The following is a 22,691-nucleotide window of genomic DNA, read 5'->3' as shown; positions in this document are numbered from 1 at the left end:
ATGTAATATTGTTTTGTAAAGGCATCAAAGCACTTTAGCACCATATCAGATGCATAGTACCTTAGGTGACTATGTTAAAAAATCAAATTGTTAGGATTTTTATAGATTTTTACTATTTGCTGGGGACCAAAAATCCAGGTAAAATTTTGGAAATGTAGTGAAATTCAAATGAATCGTTCATAGTCTGTGTTTTTAATTTTGAAAAGTTTTCATGTATCCCTACTTCAAGCTAACCCGTTATTTTTAGATAAATCAATTTTAATACACTTGAAATTTATGGAGTTTATCGCTTCGCAATGAGTTGCTCACTAATTTATTATTCAAATTGGATTTTCCGCAGTGAACTTTCCACAAGATACTGTTTTTCTCGGTTGCGACAAAGAAAGATGCTAACGACATTTTAACCTTGCAGAACACAGGATTACTTAAAATTTTTACCCTGACAACATGTTTATAAAAACCATTGGATTTAATCGACTTAATTAGACTGTTTTAATTTGCTCATTCTTAAATGGAATATACTGGTGCTGCAATGACTATTATTTTTTTAAGGAATTGCTTTTATAATAAGCTACATATAATGTTCTAAGTAATGAATCTGTGCCAGTAAAATAAAATGAAATTCGTTCTGATCATTGATTTTAATAATGATTTTAGCCAATGCTAACTCAAGATAATGGTGCCCGAATTGGTAAAACTCTCAGGTAACATATTAAGCAATGAATGGCAATTTGAATTGAATGTTACTAAGATGTAATTTAACTTTTGTACAATAGGGTGTCATATAATCTTAGCCGATTAGGAGAATTATGCTCTGAGAGGGTGCGTAAAATTTCCTAAATTTCCTAGTTTACCTTCGTCCCCAGAGTATCTAAGCATCTGGAAAATTCTGTGGTATTCATTCCATTATGGTTTAACTTGATGTAAAGAAATATTATCAAATGACTAATATTTTGTGATTTATAAACATTATACATAACTGTGATATAATTTATAATTGTAAAATTGGATCAGCGAAAAGTTTGGATAGGTTTATTTCTTTGACATTACAAATTTGAAAATTTTGCATAAGTCAGCACGTAGGGCGACGTACGTGTAACTTAGTACCTAGCTTTAGCTGTCATTACATTACACTACAGTCTTAAAAATGTTAATGAGTATGCGGTTAATTGTATATACAAGTGGCCCAAGCAAAAGGAAACACCCGAATTATTTTGCCACTTCCCTGAAAAGCAACGAAACAGGTCGTTTTTTATATCGAGAGGGACACATTATAGGGAACAGACGTCGAGTGATACATCGTTTTAAAACATTTTTTCTAACACTAACATCTTATACTGTTTCTATGGTGCATTTGAGCTCACTCGTTATGTTTCCTATAAAATACGCTTTTCTCTATAAAACACGTCGTCAATAGCAACGTATTTTATGAAATTATAAAATACGTCGTCAACAGCAATTTATCTTATAAGATTAGAAAGTAGGCAGATGCACATTATTCAAGTAACATTTTATTCATCATTTTTTCAGTAATTATTTTAAAAGTAAAAAGTACAATAATTATTGGAATGGAAACTCAGGCCAGTACTTGAGCTACTTGAGCTTACCTTATATCAAGAAAAGTCAAAATGCCATCTTCGGTTACCTCCTTCCAGCCTTTCGTACGCAATTCTTTTCCCTTATTCTTATTTCTTCTGGAACGTTTTGGCACATTTCAACGATGAAAATTGTTTTTTTCAAAATGTGTTGATAGTATTACCATAGTGCCCACTGCAATCTTCGCATTTTGTGTATTGTGACGCGCCTCGAATAATTTATTACATTTTGGAATAATTTCTGAATTTATTAAAATTTCTGATAAGATGTTTAGTGTTAGAAAAAATCTTGAAGACAACACGTGTTTTATAGTTTCAAAACCTCGGTCTATTAAATCCTCGCTCCCTGCGGTCGCTCTGATTTAAACTGTGACCTCGATTTTTAAATCGTCTATAAAACATTTGTTGTCTTAATAGCTATTATAATTTGTTTCAAAATCAAAAATCCACCAATACTGCATTCTACCTCGAAAATACAACCGACAACGTCGCCAACTTTTGTTTTTATACTTGGGCCAACCAACAGATATAGTAATAAAAAAAAGGGGATGTGGCCTAGTTGCGTAGAACGATATACGCCGAAGCCTGTTTCAGGCAGGTTCTTTGCCATTTGTCATTCAAATAGAGAAACAAAAGTCTTGAAAAAAAACTATTTTATAATACAAATCGAAAAACGCCAAGGAAAACAAACAAACATAAACACGTGGTCAAACTCCCGAAGCGAGGTCAAAACGAATGAGATGCCGGATGCCGTCAATTAATTTTTGTGGATGTACATCAGGCTTTCGAAAATTTGCGCACGTTTTGAATAATCCAATTGGAAGCTGCTATTTAAAATACGCGGGCACTAGGGGGCGGTTTTATTACTATATCTGTTGGTTGGCCCAAGTATAGTGTGTTTGAAAGTGTCAGAAAAACGTGGGGTTATGAAATAAAACTGTTGACAGTCGTTTTGGTCGTAGTTCATGGTGATTTTTAAATTCTTCGAAGCACTTAATGAACGCTCGCTTTAATTTAGCGGTTAAAAGATAGGTATACTCCGTACGGTGATAGATTGCACGTTTTTAAATTCTAGTTCCAAAACATAAAGCAGTGAAAAATACTAAACTCTCCAACTCAATTGTTTCACGTTATGTAGAAAACCGTTGTATCCCTGCAGATTAATTCCCGCCAAACCAGTTTCTGTGTCTGTCTTCTGTCAAAAAACGTGCAATCTATCAGAGTACGGAGTATACCTTGTTTTTCGAGGCATTTTATAATTTGATATTTGTGACACACTGAAGGTCAAATTTTGGCGGAAGGTTTGGCCAACCCAGAAAAATGAAACTTATTCTAGGAATTTCTTTTTTTCTGCCAACATAATTCAACAGGTGGTGGATTTTTGATTTTGAAACAGATTATACAGGGTGGAACAAAAGTATCAAATATTGGCTGTAATTTTTTAATTTGACAATTTATGAAAAAATGTTTAATATAAAAGTGTATTATTCTAGTTCGCTGCTATGGCAACCAACTTTGGTTTTTTAAATAGCACCCATACATTTTTTGTGTGATTTTCAAACAAGCGTATGTTTCTGTATTCATAAATACAGTTTTGCCGTTATGGGGAAAAAGAATAAAATTAAAAAAAAAACAAAGGCGATAAAATTAACTTACTAGGTAAGTAATAAAATGCAATATCAATTATGCCATGGAAATTTGACAATTTTTGTTGAACGTCATGCATGATAATAAACCAAACAATTTTTATATATATACTACTACTTTACTTTATTTTACCCTACGGGCTTTAAAGGATTCCTATACTTTACAGTTCTAAATAAACTTACAATTCCAAAATCATTCTTTTTTCTTTTTTAAATTAACCTACATTTTCTTTTATTCCCCACCCCTCTCCTTCTCTATCCTTTCCCTCCTCTTCCATACCTCTTTCATCCATCCTATCTCTCTTCCGTCTTCGTTCAGTATTTCTCCCCGTTCCTTTTCCTCCCTTTCTCTCATTTCACCGCATCCTCTCCACATGTGCTCGATCGTCTCTCTCTCCTCACGGCACATCCTGCACATTCTTTCCTCCTCCTCCATCCAGTACTTGTTTTCTCTCTCTTCGTTCCCACATCTAAATCTCGCCATCATTTTCCTTTCTTTCGTGCTCTCTCTCCCCAGATACACCGGAACATCCTCTGTCACGCACCTTTCATACTCCCTGTTGTACCTCGCTTCTCTGATTCTCTCCCTTCTCTCCTGCTTGTCCGTATCTCTGTCCCTCTCGCTCAGCTCCGCACACATCCATCTTCCTTCCGCTCTCATTCTTTCCACTTCCTCGCTGGCATACCCGTTCCTCCTACAGTACTTCTCTCTCTCCTTCTCATCCGCGTTCTTTTTCTTTTCTCTATAGCACTCAGTCAGTATCCTGCATTCTTCCCTTCCGCCCATTCTGTCCTCGAACTTTGCCGCTCTCTTTCCCGCTTTTACTCTCAGCTTGCTCCTCTTGCACTCTTCCCTCACTATGTACCCTGGTGTTTCTCTGTCCACTCCTAGCACCCATCTCAAATATTTCTCTTGCACCCTCTCCACCTCCTCCCGTTCCTTCCATCCCCATATCTCTGCTCCGTACATCAGCACGCTCTCCACCATGCTCTCGAACATCATCATTCTCCTCCCGAACTCGCCTCCCCACATTCTCTCTCCTATTCCCCACACACATCCAACTACCTTGTTCGCCTTCCTCACTACCTCTCTCACTTGCGCCCTGACTGTGGCTCTCTCGTTGAAGGTGTAGCCCAGGTACTTAAACTCGCTCACTCTTTCTATCTTGCTTTCTTCCCACTTCCACTCGCTCTCCTCATTCTTCCTCTTTCTCTTGCTAAACACCATCATTTTCGTCTTCTCTACATTCACTTCCAGCTTTTTCTTTCTCACATACTTTTCCAGGTTCCTCATCATTTCTTTCATCTCTCTCTCACTCTTTGCCACAATCACCATGTCGTCCGCAAACGCCAGGCTCCATACTTTCTCCCTACCCACTACAACCCCCCCCGCCTGCGCTTTCTTCAACATTTCGTCCACATCCGCTACGTATATCGTGAACAGCAGGGGACTGAGCGGGCAGCCCTGTCTCACTCCCTTTGTTGTCTCAAACCATTCGCTCTCTTTCTCTCCCACCTTCACCTTGTTCCTCGTTCTCGCATATATCTCCTCGACCTTCCGCACCAGCCATTCACTTATTCCTCTTTCTCTCATACATTCTAACATTTTCACTCTGTCAACCTTGTCGAACGCCGCCTTGAAGTCTATGAACAATGCGTACATCCTCCCCCCTTTCTTCCTCAATTCGTTCCTTGCTAAATGGTCCAGAATGTACACATTGTCCACAGTACCCCTTCCCTTTCTGAACCCTGCCTGACTATCCGGCAACACTCCCTTTTCCTCGATTTCCCTCTTCATCCTTTCGCTCAAAACAGACGCATACAACTTATACCCCGTGTTCAGGAGAGTTATTCCTCGGTAGTTTTCCGCTCTATTTTTCTCGCCTTTTTTAAAAATTGGGCAGATTACGCCTTCTCTCCAGTCCTCCGGGAATCCCTCTCCTCTCCATACCCCATTCATCAGTTCCACCATTCTCTCTACCATTCTTTCAGTCCCATACATCCACGCTTCATTTTGCACCCCGTCCCATCCCGGTGCCTTTCTCTTTTTCAAGTATCTTATGTGTCTTCCCACCTCCTCCGCTGTGATTTCTGTTTCCTCCATCACCGACTGCTTCTCTTTCCTTTGTGTTCCCACCTTTCCTTCTTCTTTCCTCCCTTCCAGCAGTCTCATGAAGTATTCTTCCCATTCTTGTATTGTTATTTTCTCGCTCACAGGTTCCTTTTTCTTCCTCTCTCTGTTTATGTATTTCCACACCTCCCTCTCTGTTCTTATTTCTTTTATCTCTTTCTCCTCCCTTTCCCTCTTCTGCTTCTTCTTCTCTCTACATCTCTCTCTGTATCTGCTTTTCGCTTCTAGGAATCTGCTTCTGTCAATTTTGTTCCTCCTCCATCCTCTCAACGCCTTTACCACTTCCCTCTTTGCTTGCTCACATTCTCTGTCCCACCATCCATTTTTCTTTCCTGCCCCTTTCGCTCCCCTTACTATCACCTCCTTTTTCTTCGTCGCTTTCTCGATCACTTCCTTTAGCTCTGTCACCATCTTCTCTATTTCCTGCTCCTTGAATGTTGCTTCCTCCAGTCTCCTCCCGTACTCTCTCACTCCATGTTCACTCCACACTTTTACTATCACCTTCTTCTCCTCCTCTGTCATTTCTCCCTTTTCCTTTTCTTCTTGGTTCGTTCCCTCTATGGTAATTTCTAGAGGGAGATGGTCGGAGTCCACTCTTTCTCCCACTTTGAACTCTTTCACTCTCTCCCATGCTGCCTCATTTACTATTGCGTAGCCTATGACTGTTTCCCCCCTGCTGCCTACGTATGTCACTTCCCCTTCCTCATCCCCTCGTTTATTCCCGTTCAGCACTTCCCATCCATTTTCTTCTATCCACTCTATCAGCCTCTTCCCCTCTGCATTTTCCACTTTGTCTTTCGTTTTTCTTCTCCCATCCCCTTTCTCTTCTTCCCAATTTCTGGCTCCTCTCTCTCCAATTCTCCCGTTAAAATCACCCCCTAACAGCATGCATTCTTCCCTGTCCATCTTCATTGTGTTCTCGACCCGTCTTGTTGTTTTCCTCATCTCCTTGCTATATACTGTTACTATTTTCCACCATTCGTTATCTATATGAACATTTCTTTCCATGTATCCCTCTTCTTCCCCCTTTTCTTTTTGTTTCTCTTCAATTCCCAACTTCACCCCTGTTATTATTCCCCCTGCAGCTCTTCCTCTTTTTCTTTCTCTTTTTGCCCATTGTCCTTCCCATTTATATTCTTTCGGTAGCGTCTTTTCTACTTTTTCCCAGCTCTGTTTCTCCACCCAAGTCTCCACCAGTCCCACTACCTCGAATTGTCGTACATAGTCCCAAAATTCATCCCCTCTTTTTCTTAATCCCGCTACGTTCCAATATAATACTTTTGCTCCTTTCCTCCCTTTCGTACCTTGTTTCTCTTGTTCTCCTTTGTGCTTTCCTTCCGTTTTCCCTTTTTTTTGTCCATCTACCCTTTTCTTTATCCTTTGTCCATTTCCGTTGTCTCCCTTTCGTCCATCTCCTCTTCCTACATCTACTGAAAAACCTCCAGTCTCCCCTTTTCTTCATTCCATCTCATCTGCACCCCCTCTATGGTTATTTTCGTGTACCCAACTTTTAGATCTTTCCCTTGTCTCCTTTCTTCTCTGGCGATGGCTCGTATTTTTTTCTGTATTTCCCTTTCCTTCTTTGTGAGGTCGTTGTCAATAAATATTTTCTCTGTTGCCCTATTTCCTCTCAATTTTCCTTTCTGCTTCATTACCTTCTCTTTCCCACTCCACTCTTCCATTTGCACTAGTATTTGGTCCTTGTTTATGTTGTAGCAATCTTTAACTTTCGCTTCCCCTATGTTTTCTTTTATAAACTTTTCTACTTCCTCTCTGCTCTGCTGCTTGCTACTTCCCTCACTTCTCCATCCCGTTATCACTATGTTATTTTTCCTTCTTCTTCTTTCTTCATTCTCCATCTTCGTTTCCAGCCATGCTACTCTCTCAGACATGCTGTTTTTCTCCTCCTCCCATTTCTTTTCTTTATTCTTAAATTCTTCCCTTAGTTGTTCTATTTCTCTCTTGACATCTTGATTCTCTTTTCTCAGCTCCTTTATTTCCTCTGTAATTTCCCTTTTCACTTCCTCCAGCTTTTCCAATATCTTTTCCATTTCCCTGCCTAATTTCTTCTCCACTTCCGGTGACCTTGCGGTTTTTTTACTTGTCCCAAATACCTCTTCCTCCTCCTCCTCTTCTTGTCTTCCTGTCTTCCCTTTTCCCGTTCTTTTCCTTTTTTTCTTGTCTTCCTGGGACGCCTCCCCCCTTCCTTGGCTAAAAGAACGGTTTCTGCTTCCCTCGCTCATAGGCTTGCTCTTTACCTCCTAGATGTCGCCGTTTTCCGTTTGTTTAACCTTCTCTTCTTGGGTGTTTCCTTCCTCCCCACACCGCTCCGCCTCTTCCTACCTTGCTTCGCTGATCTCTTGCTTGTTTGCTTCGCTGATCTCTCTTATTTTTCTATACCTTTAATACTTTTCCACTTCACTCTCTTAGCTCGTTTTCTGCCACGTGTAGCTCGCTTCGTCGGTAATACACGGTAATACACAATTTTTATATTAAACATTTTTTCATAATTTTTCAAATTAAATATAAAAATTGTTTGGTTTATTATCATCCATGACGTTCAACAAAAATTGTCAAATTTCCATGGCATTCTTGAATTGTCAAATTAAAAAGTTACAGCCAATATTTGATACTTTTGTTCCACCCTGTATAGTCTTTTTATAATGAGACCAAATTTTTGGGATTTACCTCATATTATTGGAATAATAGGTCTAAGAACAGTGGTCAAGTGATATATAATTTTTTTATAGTTTTAATTCATTTTATGTACCACCTAGCCCACGGTGGTAAGTTATACCATAGCGCACTCATTTTAGAAGTTTACAATTGTAATACAATTGTCTCTTTATCCCAATGAGTGCGGTGATGAAACTATTACCACATTAGTGCGGTAATAAAATTGACAACTCACAAATCCAATTTTGTTGATATAAATGTATTGTATAACATATTTACATTATTAATATCTCAAGAAATAATATCACATAAAAAATTCCACAAAAAACCAAACAACCATCTACAATTTTAATATACAAGGTTTGTTATAAATGTTTCTTACATCGTAGTTGGCTGTAAAATTTGCCACCTACAATACATAGTGTAACTGTACAATAAAAAGTTTTATGAGACACCAACCACCATTTTGTCGCACGTGATTTTAGAGTAAGACGAGTGCAGACAAAATGGCTTATAAAACGAGTGTAATGCAATATTTTTTCTATTTTGCCCCTATTTTAAATTAGATATACATTTATAAAAAGTTCAAAATATTATGCTAGGAAAATTACGAGTATATTTGGCAAATATAAAGCGTTGGTAACACTGGTAACTAGACGAACAATTCAAGTTTTCAATTTAAAGTGTCAAATAATCACGAGCCACTACTCACGATCACTATCAGTCACTGCCAATAAAATTTAAATAAATGTTCCTGAAACTGGTATCATCGAAAAGAACTGCTTTTCGAAACCCGTTTGAGTGTTATAACGGGTGTGTTAATGGTGCAAAATAGAAAAATAATATAAAGGTAAATCGAGGTGATTATTTGGTTGCGTAATGAAAATGGTCTTTAGGATAACTACCCTATGTCCCAAGAGGGAATAACGGGATTTACTAGTTACTACTACTTCAAGATAATATAATTTAAAGTTAAAAAAATCCGCAAAAACAATTAAATTCAAACCCCGTAACAAATTTCGTTCGAATGGATTAAAATTTTATTGAAGTGACAAAAAATACAACAGCACAATCGACACACCTGTCATTGTTGAATACTCTATTTTCTAATACCATTTTACAATAAATATTTCCTGTTTTAAGGAATAAGCCATTTTCGTTGTTGCTAAAATAATAAAGTATTTATGTTGACTTCTAAACAAAATATTTACAACTACTGTAATAACTAATGTCGTACACGTGATAATCTTGAGATAAAGACTCTTTTACTTTCTTAGCTAGCTCAAAATACCTTAATCCTCAATGAATCATTTAAAAATTAATAAATAATGAAAACTGCAAAGTGACAAGCGTAAGCTGCCAAATACCAAATTTACAAATGCAGTAGAGAAGGCAAATCTATACGTATACCATAAATCACAATCAACTACGATGTAAGAAACATTTATAATGACACTGTATAATTTGTCATATTTTAGAATTACCTTAAACAGACAACATTTAACTTGGTATTTTTTTACAGTGTCTTCATTAAAAGTTCAGTAATCCGCTGAGGGAGGTTATAATAAACTCATTTTTATTGTACAAAGTGTCTATAAAAGAACGTATATTAAGAGTCCAGTGGAATTGTGAAGCTCTATAAATTTATTGTGACGAAGAATGTCAAGCCGCTGAAGCCGTCAAATGTCAAATTTCTAAATCTTAGCGTCAATTGTGAGTTTGACGTCTTAGTTGTTTTGCTTATGATTTTCTTCAGTTTTTCTATATTCTAATTACTTTTCATCTTACACCAGTCTTTATTAAAAACCTGTCATTAATTGACTTACATAACCTCTCTTTTTCTATTTGGTACCACTATATGCCACAGAGCAGCAAAAATCGACATTATTCCACAGGACTCTTGATATACGTTGTTTTATAGACACTTTGTACCGGCATATCAAAAATTATCTTGGTCAAAGGTGGTCATGGATTTTCAAATAATTGTCGAAGTATTTATGTCAATCATTTTTTGAATGTCAAAATTTGTAAAACAGCATAAAATACTGAGCACTTCCTACACTTTGCAGTAATGCCGAAGGATTTTTATGTATGCCTTACAAATTGTGTTGGTGTGTTTCTCGAAACTTGCTCTGTGACTCATAAAAAAATGCTGGTAGGCCAATCGTTCGTACCGAAGAAATCGTCACACGAAATAAGTTAAGACGGACGTTTTCCTATTCATGACCACCTTTGACCAAGATAATTTTTGATATCCCAGTATATTACACCATTATCACTTTATCTCAAACTTCTTGATCGGTAGCCAGAGATAAGTTATATTATGAGGACGAACTAAATTACTGCAATCATGTTTTACCATGTTCAATTACAGACAAATCAGCTGACTAGGCACAAGGTACTTGTTTCTATTTGATTTTATACTTCACCTTGTTAAGGATGAATTGGAGTAACAATTTTAGCAAAAAGTTGCGGAAATCGTATAATGCTGTGAAACGTATTTATGAGGAATCAATATTTAAAAAAAAAAGTTTTGAATTTTTGGAAACGAATTGTAATCAGTTGCAAGTAAATTTTGTGTTTATTTTCTTGATATTTAGATAATTACTTACATGTGATTTTACAATATTTTGACTAAGACTGTACGGTACTCTTAAATATTGAATTAGGTACCTGACATTTTTATTTTTCATTAATTCGCTGATCCTAACCTAAAATATGTTCAGTACATTTTATATTTACTAGAAAAGCTAGAAAGATAACTTTAGATAGTATATTTTAATCGGTTATCCATTAAAGGGGTTCAATTAACGATTTCAAGATCTACGACTTCAACGTAATTTGTTTAATCAATATTAATTTGAAACTTTGTACCTATCAGAATTAAATTAACAACGTATTTCTGGTAACTTGTAGTAAAAGATTGTATTGCTGCTCAAAACCATGATAGAATCTTCAATTACAGACTTTTTTGGTTTTGCGTAGGGAAGATATTATACAGGGTGTTTTCGAAGTTGAGGCGTTCCTTTTAACATGTGCTAGTATGCGTTGTTCTAAAGAGTTTTACCCAAAATCACCTTAGTAAAATGTGTACGGCAATGAAGATACAATAAGTTTTTTTTTTCGAAATCATTGAAACCGGTCCTGCTCAAATTTACGCTAATTTGTTAGAAATTAGAATTGACAAAAAAAAATCAAATGAGCATGGACGTTAATCAAAAATGCTGTCAGGGTTGTCACCTAATTATTTAAGCTAACATTCTTAAGAATAATGTATAGTACTATGGCGGACAAAAAATTTTGAACGATCAAATTTTGGCATATCAAAAAATGTCAATGTAAGCTGCCCTTTACCGTTATTATGACGTTTATAAATTAAGTCGAAAAATTGACAGTTTGAAGTAAACGTCTCTCAAGTTTATAATTATAATTTAGTGATACAATGCCAGCCGTATCTGAATTTACTAAAGCCAAAATAGTAACCCTTCACCAAAGGGGTATGTCGTATGGGCAAATTTAGACAAATTTAGGATTATCGAAGGGCACTATCCATGCCATTATGCGGAAGTGGGAACACACTGGGACGGTGGTTCGGCGTCCAGGTTCTGGAAGAAGGCGGGTGTCTTCCGTGGAACAGAACGCGGCACCCCCGAACTATCATCGAAATCTGTGCCTGTCCATGAGGAATAGATTTTAGTTGTAAAGTTTTTTTATTTTAAACTTTTAATTTTATGTTTAATAAATACATGTTATAATTTGTTAGTATTGTGGATTGATCTGTACTTTGAATTTTTTGATATTTGCGTACCAAAATACAAGTTGTTGGGTCTTTCTGTCTTGACGTAAATAGAACTAAATTTGGTTTCATCTATGATGAAGACATTCCTGATTTTGTGTTGATGCTAAACCTCTAAGAAGGAAATAGATACGTATCTACATTCTACACCACTCGATAGCCTAGGGGCTGCAGCGACTTTCGCAATTTCGACGGCAAAGACGAAACGATTAAGATTCATCCACGTTCACCATTCGTGAGCCGACATAGGCACACCAAAATTTTTGTGTTAATCTATGATTGACTAATCTGTCACTGGTGACATGACAAAAAAGGCAAAAATAAAAAATGAGGTTAGTTGACCATAAAGCCAGTTTTACATTTATATGTCAAAGGAATAACAAGTCGTTCAAAATTTTTTGTCCGCCATAGTACCTAGTGTTACAAGGAACGCCTCAACTTCGAAAACACCTGTATGTATAACTCGTTTTTTAATCAAATTTATATTAATTAATAGTAGTTTATTTAACGAGTTCGTGTGTAAATTGGGCCTTTTTTGGTACGAGTAGGAACGAGCGTTTTAAACTGGCCTACTCGTGAGTAGGAACGAGCGTTTTAAAGGCCTACGAGTGCCAAAAAAGGCCCAATTTACACACGAACGAGTTAAATACAACGTTTTTTTGTTCGACGAGCCCCTTAAAGGCTCCAAATTGCTTAAAATCTTTAAAATTAGCTTGACGTTTCGTTTTGACAAGTTGTGACATTTATCAAAATCCGTTCACACAGGAGAAAATTCCCAAATTCTGACAGTGTCGAACAAAAAAAAATACATTATATTTACAAATATGCTTCTAATAAAGCCGAAACATACACAAAAATTACAATCTTAAAAATTCTTAAGGAATTTTTTTTTTTAATATCCATTAAAAATTGTGTTAATACAGGGTGGTTTATAATAGGTGTAAAAAACTTTGACATCGTGTTCAGGAAGTCATTTTAAGAAAAAATTGCTCGAAATCAGCTACGGGAAAGTCAATTGCTCGAACGGCAGTTTCTCGAAAATGTTTTGCTCGAAGGTAATTATCATACACAAGATAATGCGGTGATTGTTATTACAAAGGCCACATCCGTATTCCATTTAATAAATTAAAAAAAAAAAACGGTTTTACACAAAAATTTTAACTTCTGATTTTTACACTGATAAGAGGATTCATTTCTAAAATTTATAAACGAAATTACCGAAGAAAAATATGAATTAGATTTTAAATCAAACGATATTAAAAATCTGAAGACTGGTTTTATTTATGATGGTGGGAATTGTAATTGCGGTAAGGCGGTAAGGCCGCTAGAGATCTTCGGGTGCAGGCATTTGAGATTCCATCATTTTCTCCAAGGCCGTAACAGTTTTTTTTTTTATAAAACAATAAATTTATGCAATATGCAATTGGGGTATAAGGTTAGTAAGTGCATTATAACAGAATCGAGAAAGAGTTTGAAAAATCGAGACGAAATCTAGATTTTTCAACTTCCGAGATTCGGTTATGGGACTTATTGCACAACGTTTTTCGCACAATCGCTTATATTTTTTAAACATTTTTACCTGATAAACTAGGCAAAAATGAATAGGGAATTTTTCCTTTTTTGAATTTTTTATAAATACAGTTTATAATTTGCAATGAAATGTGTTAGAAATGTATATACGAGTATATACCGGGTGTAGAATTAGTTTACAAGACATAGGATTTTACATATAAAAATAAAGTGTTTCAATTATTGGCTCCCCTAACAATTTTATGGCAAAATAGTTAAAATGAAAGTTAGAGAGAATTAAAATTACTGTCTAATTTCAATCTTAGTTTTATTCTAACATCTTGTGGTACTGAAAAAAGGCAAGGAAAGAGTTAACACAAAAATACTAAAAAGTACCACTAGGCATGAAATTTTGTTTCTTTCTTTAAATGGTATTATGCAGGATCTTCTTTAAGAAACTTCCAAGCAACATTTGCTTCAGGTTTCCCAGACCGACCAATTTCAGCCATAGAAACATCGAAGTTTGAACATTTAATGGGAAGATACCTTTTCATTCGTCCTGTAGTCCTGTACGAGTTCATTTGAAGGGCAGATCCAAAGAAAATTTAATAATAGTGAAACCACCCGACAAATAATTTTAGAAGTAAAATTTCATTGCTAGTACTGCTTTTTAGTATTTTTGTCTTAACACCTTTCTTACTTTTCTTTCAGTACCACAAGATGTTAGAAAAAAACAAAGAGTGGAATTAGACAGTACTTTTAATTCTCTCTAACTTTCATCTTAACCATTTTGCCATAAAATTATTAGGGGAGCCAATAATTGGATCTCCTTATTTTTACATGTAAAATCCTATGTCTCGTAAACCAATTCTACACCCGGTATATACATATTAAATGTAATGTTTCAAGTATTTGTTACATTTTAAATTTATCTAGTGTTTAAGAATACGTGAGAGGATTGGGACAATTACTTTGCTTTCCAAGAAAAATTGTGGAATTCCCTATTCATTTTTGCCTAGTTTATTTTAATGACTTTAACAACTAAGCTGTTTCTCGAATTTTGGGGCACCCAGTAATTAAAGACAACTTTCAAAAATGGATAACTAGAAAAATAAATTACTATGCCAGAAAAAGATTGCCTATGAAAGTTGTTCAAAATGTCCTGCTTGAGCTCGAATGCAAGCATGACACCTGCGAACCATTGAGTCGTAAACACGTCCTATTGTTGCATCATCTTGACGAATTTCATTAAATCTATTTGTTATTTGGTCAAGTAATTGTTCACGTGTTTTTATTTCGACACTGTAAAGTAGTTGCTTCAAATGGCCCCAAAGAAAAAAATCCCAGGGATTTAAGTCTCGAGATCTTGGGGACCAAAATAAAACGTCTATCAGGAAATACTATCTAGACGCTTGAAGATGTTACCGTCACAATACCCATACAGATAATCAGATAAACAATATCTGCATGTTCAGCTACACTAAACTCATTGATTTTGACAACTACCAACTTGTTACAATTGTTTTAGAAATTATGTTGTTTATTTCCATGGCTACTAGATTTTAAAGTTGCACTTTAATCATTATTTCAATAAAATTTAAATCTGATTTAGTACTGTACAAAATAGGACCTAGATTCATATAACATTTTTTTCTTCCCAAACACGATGTCAAAGTTTTTTACATCTATTATAAATCATCCTGTATAACAGAAATATTATTAGTCAAACTGTAGCACTGTTGTTATTACTAGTTCTCTGTTTGTAGTTGTACTGAAGTGTAAATAACGTTTTCTAAGAGGATAAGGATTATCCAATTTAGAAGCCATTGGCCATATACGAATATACGAGGGTGATTCGTCATTTGTTGCCGTTGTGAACGGGTTAACTGACAAATGAAACCTGTTTAAAACGACAAATGATTATTTACTGACACTAACACACGTTTTATGAAATGACTTAGTGCTTCTTTTTGCTTTTAAAAAAATTAGTCAGTTGTTCAGTGAAATTTGCGGATAAAATGGAGGTTCTAGTTGTAATAAAATACTTCACTAATATCGTGCGATCCATTGAATTTGTAATTAGAGTTGGCGCCGGGAGTGTCAACGCATGTCTAATCCTGAACTATCGCGGCAAACGTCACATTTAATGACAATTGTAAAACAGAAAATGGCGAATTAAGGATTCGAGGGATTAAGAGAAAAATTACAATGGTAATGTTTATTTTATTAAACATTGTTACAACAGATGCTGAAAGTGTTCACCATTTTGTTCTAAGCACAAACGAGCCCTTCGTTTAACTCCACTGATAGCATTTTGTAACATTAATTTATACACAAATAAGTGTATCGATTCAAAAAGACCTACGGCTTCAGTTCCAGCGCCAACTCTAATTACAAATTCAATGGATCACACGATACTAGTTCTACCAGTTTTTACAAGTCCAGAAATTTTAAACTTGACAGAGAATCTTGTGAACATGCAGCAGGGTTTATAAATATGATCCTCCACAACAGGCAAATTATAAAAGAAATAATAAAAACGTGAAAAAATACTTTTCACTGACGCTGCCAATGGCAGAAAAAGTACTTCTGTCGCTGAAGTCTTGAGTCAAAAATGTCAAACTTTAGCTTTGTTAATTGGATTACAAAATGTCATGTTTTTCTGAATTTCGTTCAAGTTATTCTACACGATATGTAGCAAGCAAAAATAAAAATCTAATTACCGCACTAAAAGGATGTTGTAGAAAAGCTTTGTACGAATGTTTCAAACGTTTTAAAAGGAATTTATAAAATTCTGAAGTTTTCTACATGTTATGTTCAGTCCGCGTATTTGCTCACAACGAAGATCGTCATTTTAAAAAAGTCATAAAACATTAACGTTGTGCAAAAAAGATAGCTGGGTTTAGAACGCATTTTATCCACAATATTTAGCCGACATTTTACAAATGAATGTAAACTTTAAACTGATGGTTTTGATTTTATTTTAAATAGATTTTTGCCAAATTTAACCTTTACAATATACAATTTTTTTACTAGTTATAGTTATATAGTATGTATATTTTTAAATACAAAATTATTATCTCAACATTTAATTCAAAGCTTTTACATTTACCAAACCATGTAGGATGAACATTTTTATTCAAACTAGATTTTGCCTGGGGCTTTGCTCTCATATTTTAACAAATGCGACAACGTCAACATTAACTGATATTTTTTTTATTTCTACAAAGTTTCGAGTAATTCTTTGCTCAAGCTGTTTCCTATCAACTACGAATAGTTACAGCACATTTAGACCAAATTGATCCTGTTTGAAAACATTAACTCATCTTCTGGCATTTCGGATGGCAGCGTGGGGTGACACGACCGCACGTCGCTTAGATTAAAATCGACGAAACAGAAAAAAGCACTTCGTGATGAAATAAAATGCAAAACATAGCAGGAATGATCCCTTTTTGACAAACTTTATTTGAGGAAAATCAATCTATTAGTTTTTCAATTAAGTGGATTCAAACAGAGAACCACACAGACGGATACTCCATGTGTAGATAAAAACGTTTGTTTCAGGACTATCTTCGTAGCAGAGCGTTCAGAGAATTTTTAGCACTATACTATAGCATTAAAATGAGTCACAAGAATGTTACATCGTGCGTTCAAATGAAATCCTAACCTAAAATTTATAAATAAAACATCTTTCTGTTTTTCTTCCTTTGCAAAGTTTTACATTAAAAATAGAATAACTAACGATTCCTATTCTCAAAGCAAATATCTGAGGGCACCTTTTGCTAAAAACAAACATGTTCAATCATGTGCCGATTAAACATAAACAAATGTCATTCGTGTCAAACGGCGGGAAATTCAAACTTTACACTGTTCCAAATGGTTTACTTTTTTCAACACCTACTCAGCCCAGGTTTTCATTTGAACGCATGATAATTCTGCCATATGTAAAACGAGCAAAGGTAAAAATAACAAATTCTGTTATTAAATTAACTTTTCTTTCAATAACCCAACAAACAAATATAATTCGGTATTTCTGACGTTAATTTAACTGCATATTATAATAATATAATGAATATTTTTTGTTTCATAATTGGACTTTCATTGTTTTGTTAACTGAACAGAATATTTAACAAAGTTTCTGTTTCTTTTAAATTAAAAACTGTTATCCAGTTAAATACAACTTTCGTTACATCCAGTAAAAAATCTAAATAAATTGTTTCAGAATTAACTAAAATCCAATTTTATTTGTCGAAAATTGTCAATGACAATACAAAATTGTACGTTAACCTTATCAAACCTAGTTCCATTATTTAATAAATGACTAAATGCAATTTGAAACTTCATTGTTCACAGAATATCGTACTTTAGAACATGTCCTCTATTTGGATAAATTATGAATCATCAATCTATAACCAGAATTATCTTCTTTAAGTGATAAACAATCATGTTCCCAGATATTTAAGTCTGGAATTAAGAATCATAGAGATTGTATGATAAACGATGAGTTGGTAATAAATAATAATCCAGTAATAAATTATTTAATAATGTAAAAGATTTTTTTCGTTGGTTCATCATCTCCAAAAAGTAGAAGTCATGCGTGATGCGATTCACTTTAAAAATTTATTCTTGAGCATCAACTTCGTGAGATTAAGCAGAAGACGGATGTGCATTAGATGTAATTGTCGACGAACTGTATTGAAATATCACCCATCAAAATGATATATTATTACTATATTCTTGAAAGGTTTGAATAATATAACACGGGGTGAAGTCACGAAGATACTTCCTACTTTGTAAGCTTTGGGAACATGTGAAGTCGGCGGAAATTATACCTATTTCCTCGTTTGGGTTCATTGCTAGTAGAACGTTACTAAAATATCACACAAATAATTATTTTTTTTTTAATAAATAACCGATTATACATCATTTCTTTATGCGCTATTCAGTCTAAAGACTATCGTGTAAAATTAGAAAACATTGCACTTTGTATTAAATTAAAAATGATTATCTTGTACTATTCAATTGATAATATTAATTAACGTTTAGTTGATATATTTTATATAACACCCGCCTTGTATTAGTCACGGTTCACGGTTCACGGTTCACGGTATGATTTTTAACGTTCAAGTATTTGCACGACTGATAAGAGAGCATTTTAAATCAGACAGTTTATGGAAGTTTTTGATATACAATTTTTATCATTTGATAATCTTATTCATTATATAAGTTCTCCAACTAGATCAAAAGAGAACAAACTCAAAATCATGATTTTTAAATTTTGACACTTCACAGATTATTGAATAAATGAGTACAATCTTAATTTTGAAGGCTTTACTACAGAAAAAAATAAAAAAGAATTTTAAATGCATACAGCTTTGTGTAAATTGTCAGTTATAATACCACGAATAGTCAAAGATTGTCGAATATTTTTGTGGTGGTATCACGAATGATCATTCGCTTTATGAACGCCATGAGTGCGTAGCACGAATGGTGTTCGAAAGCGTAATGACCATGAGTGATACCATCGGAAAAATATCCTACTATCTTTGACTACGAGTTGTATTCAACAGACTATTCAATAAACCAAATCAATGTTTAAAATAACAAATTTCAGTTATAATACCACGAGTAGTCAAAGATTGTCGAATATTTTTTTCACTACTAGTCTCAGAAGGCGTCATTATTGACTCTCGAACCGACCCCAGAAGTAGAATTTCTCTCCCAAGGTCAATAATGAACAGCCGTCAATTAGCAACGAAAGATTTTCGTTGATTTCATTGGTTAACGTAGACGATTTTCATAGCAACCGTTGAAACATGAGAACTCGCGCATCAGACAAAATAATTTGATTAATAATTATTATCAGAAAGGGTTTTAACGTATCTAGTAGTGAAAAAAATAGTATATAAACCACGGTGAAGAAGTCCTCAGCACGCCTCGGGCTCTAATCTTGGCGCTCTGGCTATAATCATGAACTTCTTCACCTTGGTGTATAATATACTATTGTGGTGGTGTCACAATATTATATAATATTACTTAGTTATATTTTCACTAGTGGAATATTCACACCTATTTTCTGATTTATATGAAAGAAAAAAACAACCATACAATGTACGTACACATGTTCGTTGTTTCAATATTTACGAATTTGTTTATGTAGATGTACGGTTATGGTAATGTATTTGTGTAAACACATTACAATTTCGTGTTTGTTTTATTTTGAATTAATTAACGATAGGTATAAACAGATTGCGGAAAATCAACATCTGGAATATTTTCATCACTGTCTGTCTATATCATGGTGCAGGTTCAAAGATACAAAGTATATTTTAAGATTTTAAATAGGCTGCACAGAGAGATAACGAGCAATCAGTTGTTTTGATAAAAACCCTTCACTTTCAAGGTAAAAGAAAATTTTATAATGACTTTCAGAAAGAGGTTTTTGCAGCATTATTCATCTTCCTGAAAATTTTAAATTTAACTAGATAGTCACTCAATATCCCTGGAGTGTCATTATTTTCAACTCAATAAAATATCAATCAATCAGAATTCTGCAAAATCAATACTACATTAGCCTCGCAGGCTTCGCTATCGTATTTAATTAATTACACCGTTAGCAGCTGAAGTAATGGAACAATAATATTATTTAATAAGTACCGAACAACAAAACAATGAGTAACCGAAATATGTATTCCACAATTCTAAATGCTAAACATTCTTCTGGAGCTTTGGGTAAATAACAAACGAAACAATATCAGATTGTGGTGATGCAATGTTTCGAACCGTGCGTTTTGCAACGGGAATACATTTCTATTCATTGAGAGTGCAAAAAATTATCGATATTTTTCTAAAACCAAATAACGGATCGGTGTATCACTTGCACAACATAAAATTTCCATTAGTGGACAATGCATAAGCAATGACATTCTTTGGAGTTTGGCGTTGATGAGAGAAAATAATTAATGAGATCGATGCGAAATATAGTTTTTTATTAAACTCTTTGCTGGAGGATGAAATATAAAAACAAAGAAACGTCATTGTTAGTACGAAACGTTGAGTTTCATGTTTCCACTTTTATTTGCAAAAAATTGTATCTAAATTTAATCACTTTTATTGCAACGTAAGGACGTAAGGTTAAGTTGCAATTTGCAGATACATGTTACGATAACGAGATCAAATAAATCTTATCTTTTTTCGGTGAAAAAGCAACTTGACGAATCATATAAAAGCCGGTGCTCCTCCAAGCCCTGTGCAGTTTAATTTGGAAGTTTCGTATTAAACGACAAACATGGTTCAGATCGCAGGAAAATACCAACACGTCAAGAACGAGAATTTTGTGGAGTACCTTGTCACTCTAGGTATGCAGTAATAATCTTATTAGACGGAGTTCATTTATTGATTGACTAATTTGCTTCCGTAGGCATTCCTGAAGATAAAGCCAAAGCAGCTGACACACTCAAACCTAAACTTGAAGTGGTCGTTGATGGGAACAAAATTTCATTGAACAGCGACTCCGGAGTGGAGAACGCCTCATCGACTTTTATATTGGGCCAGGAAGTAGACGAACCGATGCCTAATAACATCACCCTCAAAGTAAGTATTAAATCTCCATCTTTGTCTGGGTTAAATAATGTTGCTTTGCTTTCAAGAGCACGGCCCAACTCAACGGTGATACCTTGACGGTGAACTCAAAAACTCCAACCGGCAAAGTTGGAACCAGAGTGTACAAATTCTCCGACACCGAACTTGTTGTCGTAAGTTTAAAGCCCAAGAAAATTTCTTTTTCTACTCATATTTTTTTTTTTCTGTTTGTAGACCATGACCAGTGATAAGGGTCCACAAAGCAAAAGAATCTACAAGAGAATTTAAATATTGTTAGAAAATGTATTAAATGTGATTTATGTTAACTTATCTTGTATAGTAAGATCTTATAAATTGAATAAAAATCACATCATGCAGTAACAGCTGAGTTGTAATCTTTGTTTAAATAAATATTACATCAGGTGATAATGGGATCAGTGATTTGAAAGTGAATTCATGATTCAAATAAATGCGGAATTGGAGCAGGTTGTGATTTTATTATGAAGTTGGCAACAAGCAATTTTTAAAGACAGCACAGTGCACGTGTTTATTATGATCGTAAAATAAAAACTTATAAAGGAAACGTAAAATTTAAAACAAAAAATATAAAATATTAGGTAATGTATGAAGTACTTACATACTATTTTTGTTTTACAATACAAAAATTTCCGATAATAATACCGAATCTTGAAAAGTTCCCCGAATACTTGCACCGTTTCCAGGGAAATCCTTTCGAAAAAGAATTTCGTTGATTTTGAATCGCCTCTTTCCGCAATAAGTCGGTTTTCGATGACATTAATGAAATCGATAGCTTCTTTGCACCAAGGGCCTAAGGTTTTAAAGGCTAAACCTTTAAATATGTAATTTGACGAAATAATTGAACTATATTTGCTATGTTTGCGTTTGAAGCGATTTCAGCGGCAAAACCTGAAACTTCAGATTTTTTCAAAACGTAACTGTCTGTGTAACTGCAAGTGTATCTCCAACAGTAACTTCCCAAACTAAAGATTGACCTTTAGTCCACGGTACTAAAGTCATCCCATCTGGGCGTTTTCCATCATCCCGAGACAGTCCGTTTGGTTCTAAAGTTGAAATAACATGAATAGAAGGCAAAGAGCGGTTGATAATATAATTAATTTCACTGTGTCTGGAAAATCTACCACTGGTTTTGGAACAACTTAGACCGTGGATGCCAATTTCGTCAACTTTCGCATTGCATTTGCAAATATGAGGGGTTCAAAGATTACAACCCAACCTTAAACCAAAACAAACTTGGAGTGTTATCTAAGAGAGTATCAATATTAGGAGAACGTATTGCATGTAACCAAGATTCTGATTCTCTGCATTGCAAAGCCTTAAAACAAGCCAAGTCTCTAGGTCTTTCGTTCTCATAATGGTGAATAATAAGCTCATTATTCTTTGAATTTAGTAATAGAGAAACAAGCTTTTTAACACCATGAATTGAAAATAGGAGGCAAATAGCGGAAATGCGGCGAATTTCCAATTCACCAAATCTAATCGGTAAAGTGGACTGACACCGTTGTAAATCAGTTAAACGTAAATTAGTATTCTTTCTAAAGAAGACTTTAAAGAAGAATCAAGTGAATTAATATAATTAGAAAATTTCGAAAATGGAGTTGTTCTTAATAAAAAAAACACCCGTTATAAGCCACGTGTCTGCTAAGAAGTTCAGCGTTGAGAGATTTTCAAAGATTGGAGAACCTAAAAGTGATAAACCTCGGGCACAAATTTTAATA

General features: G+C 34.7%; 1 protein-coding gene and 1 long non-coding RNA gene across 2 annotated transcripts in view; one reads left to right on the top strand and one right to left on the bottom strand.

The window, feature by feature from the left end:
• Positions 1-2,630: 2,630 nt before the first annotated feature.
• Positions 2,631-22,691, bottom strand: part of LOC138134777 (uncharacterized) — a 167,004-nt gene continuing 146,943 nt past the window's right edge. The window contains exons 2-3 of the long non-coding RNA XR_011160814.1: positions 11,978-12,258; positions 2,631-2,830 (exon numbers count right to left, since the gene is read on the bottom strand). This is a non-coding gene — a long non-coding RNA (uncharacterized lncRNA). The remainder of the gene's footprint in view (positions 2,831-11,977; positions 12,259-22,691) is intronic.
• On the top strand, positions 20,552-21,315 carry LOC138135613 (fatty acid-binding protein, adipocyte-like). The gene is made up of 4 exons (XM_069054387.1): positions 20,552-20,711; positions 20,774-20,946; positions 21,003-21,107; positions 21,169-21,315. Exons 1-4 carry the CDS (start codon positions 20,642-20,644, stop codon positions 21,220-21,222), a joined length of 402 nt encoding a protein of 133 aa, XP_068910488.1. The 5' UTR covers positions 20,552-20,641; the 3' UTR covers positions 21,223-21,315.

The sequence above is a fragment of the Tenebrio molitor genome, chromosome 7 (assembly GCF_963966145.1).
Source record: "Tenebrio molitor chromosome 7, icTenMoli1.1, whole genome shotgun sequence".
Lineage (NCBI taxonomy): Eukaryota > Metazoa > Arthropoda > Insecta > Coleoptera > Tenebrionidae > Tenebrio > Tenebrio molitor.
This window is presented reverse-complemented; position numbering and strand designations above follow the sequence as displayed.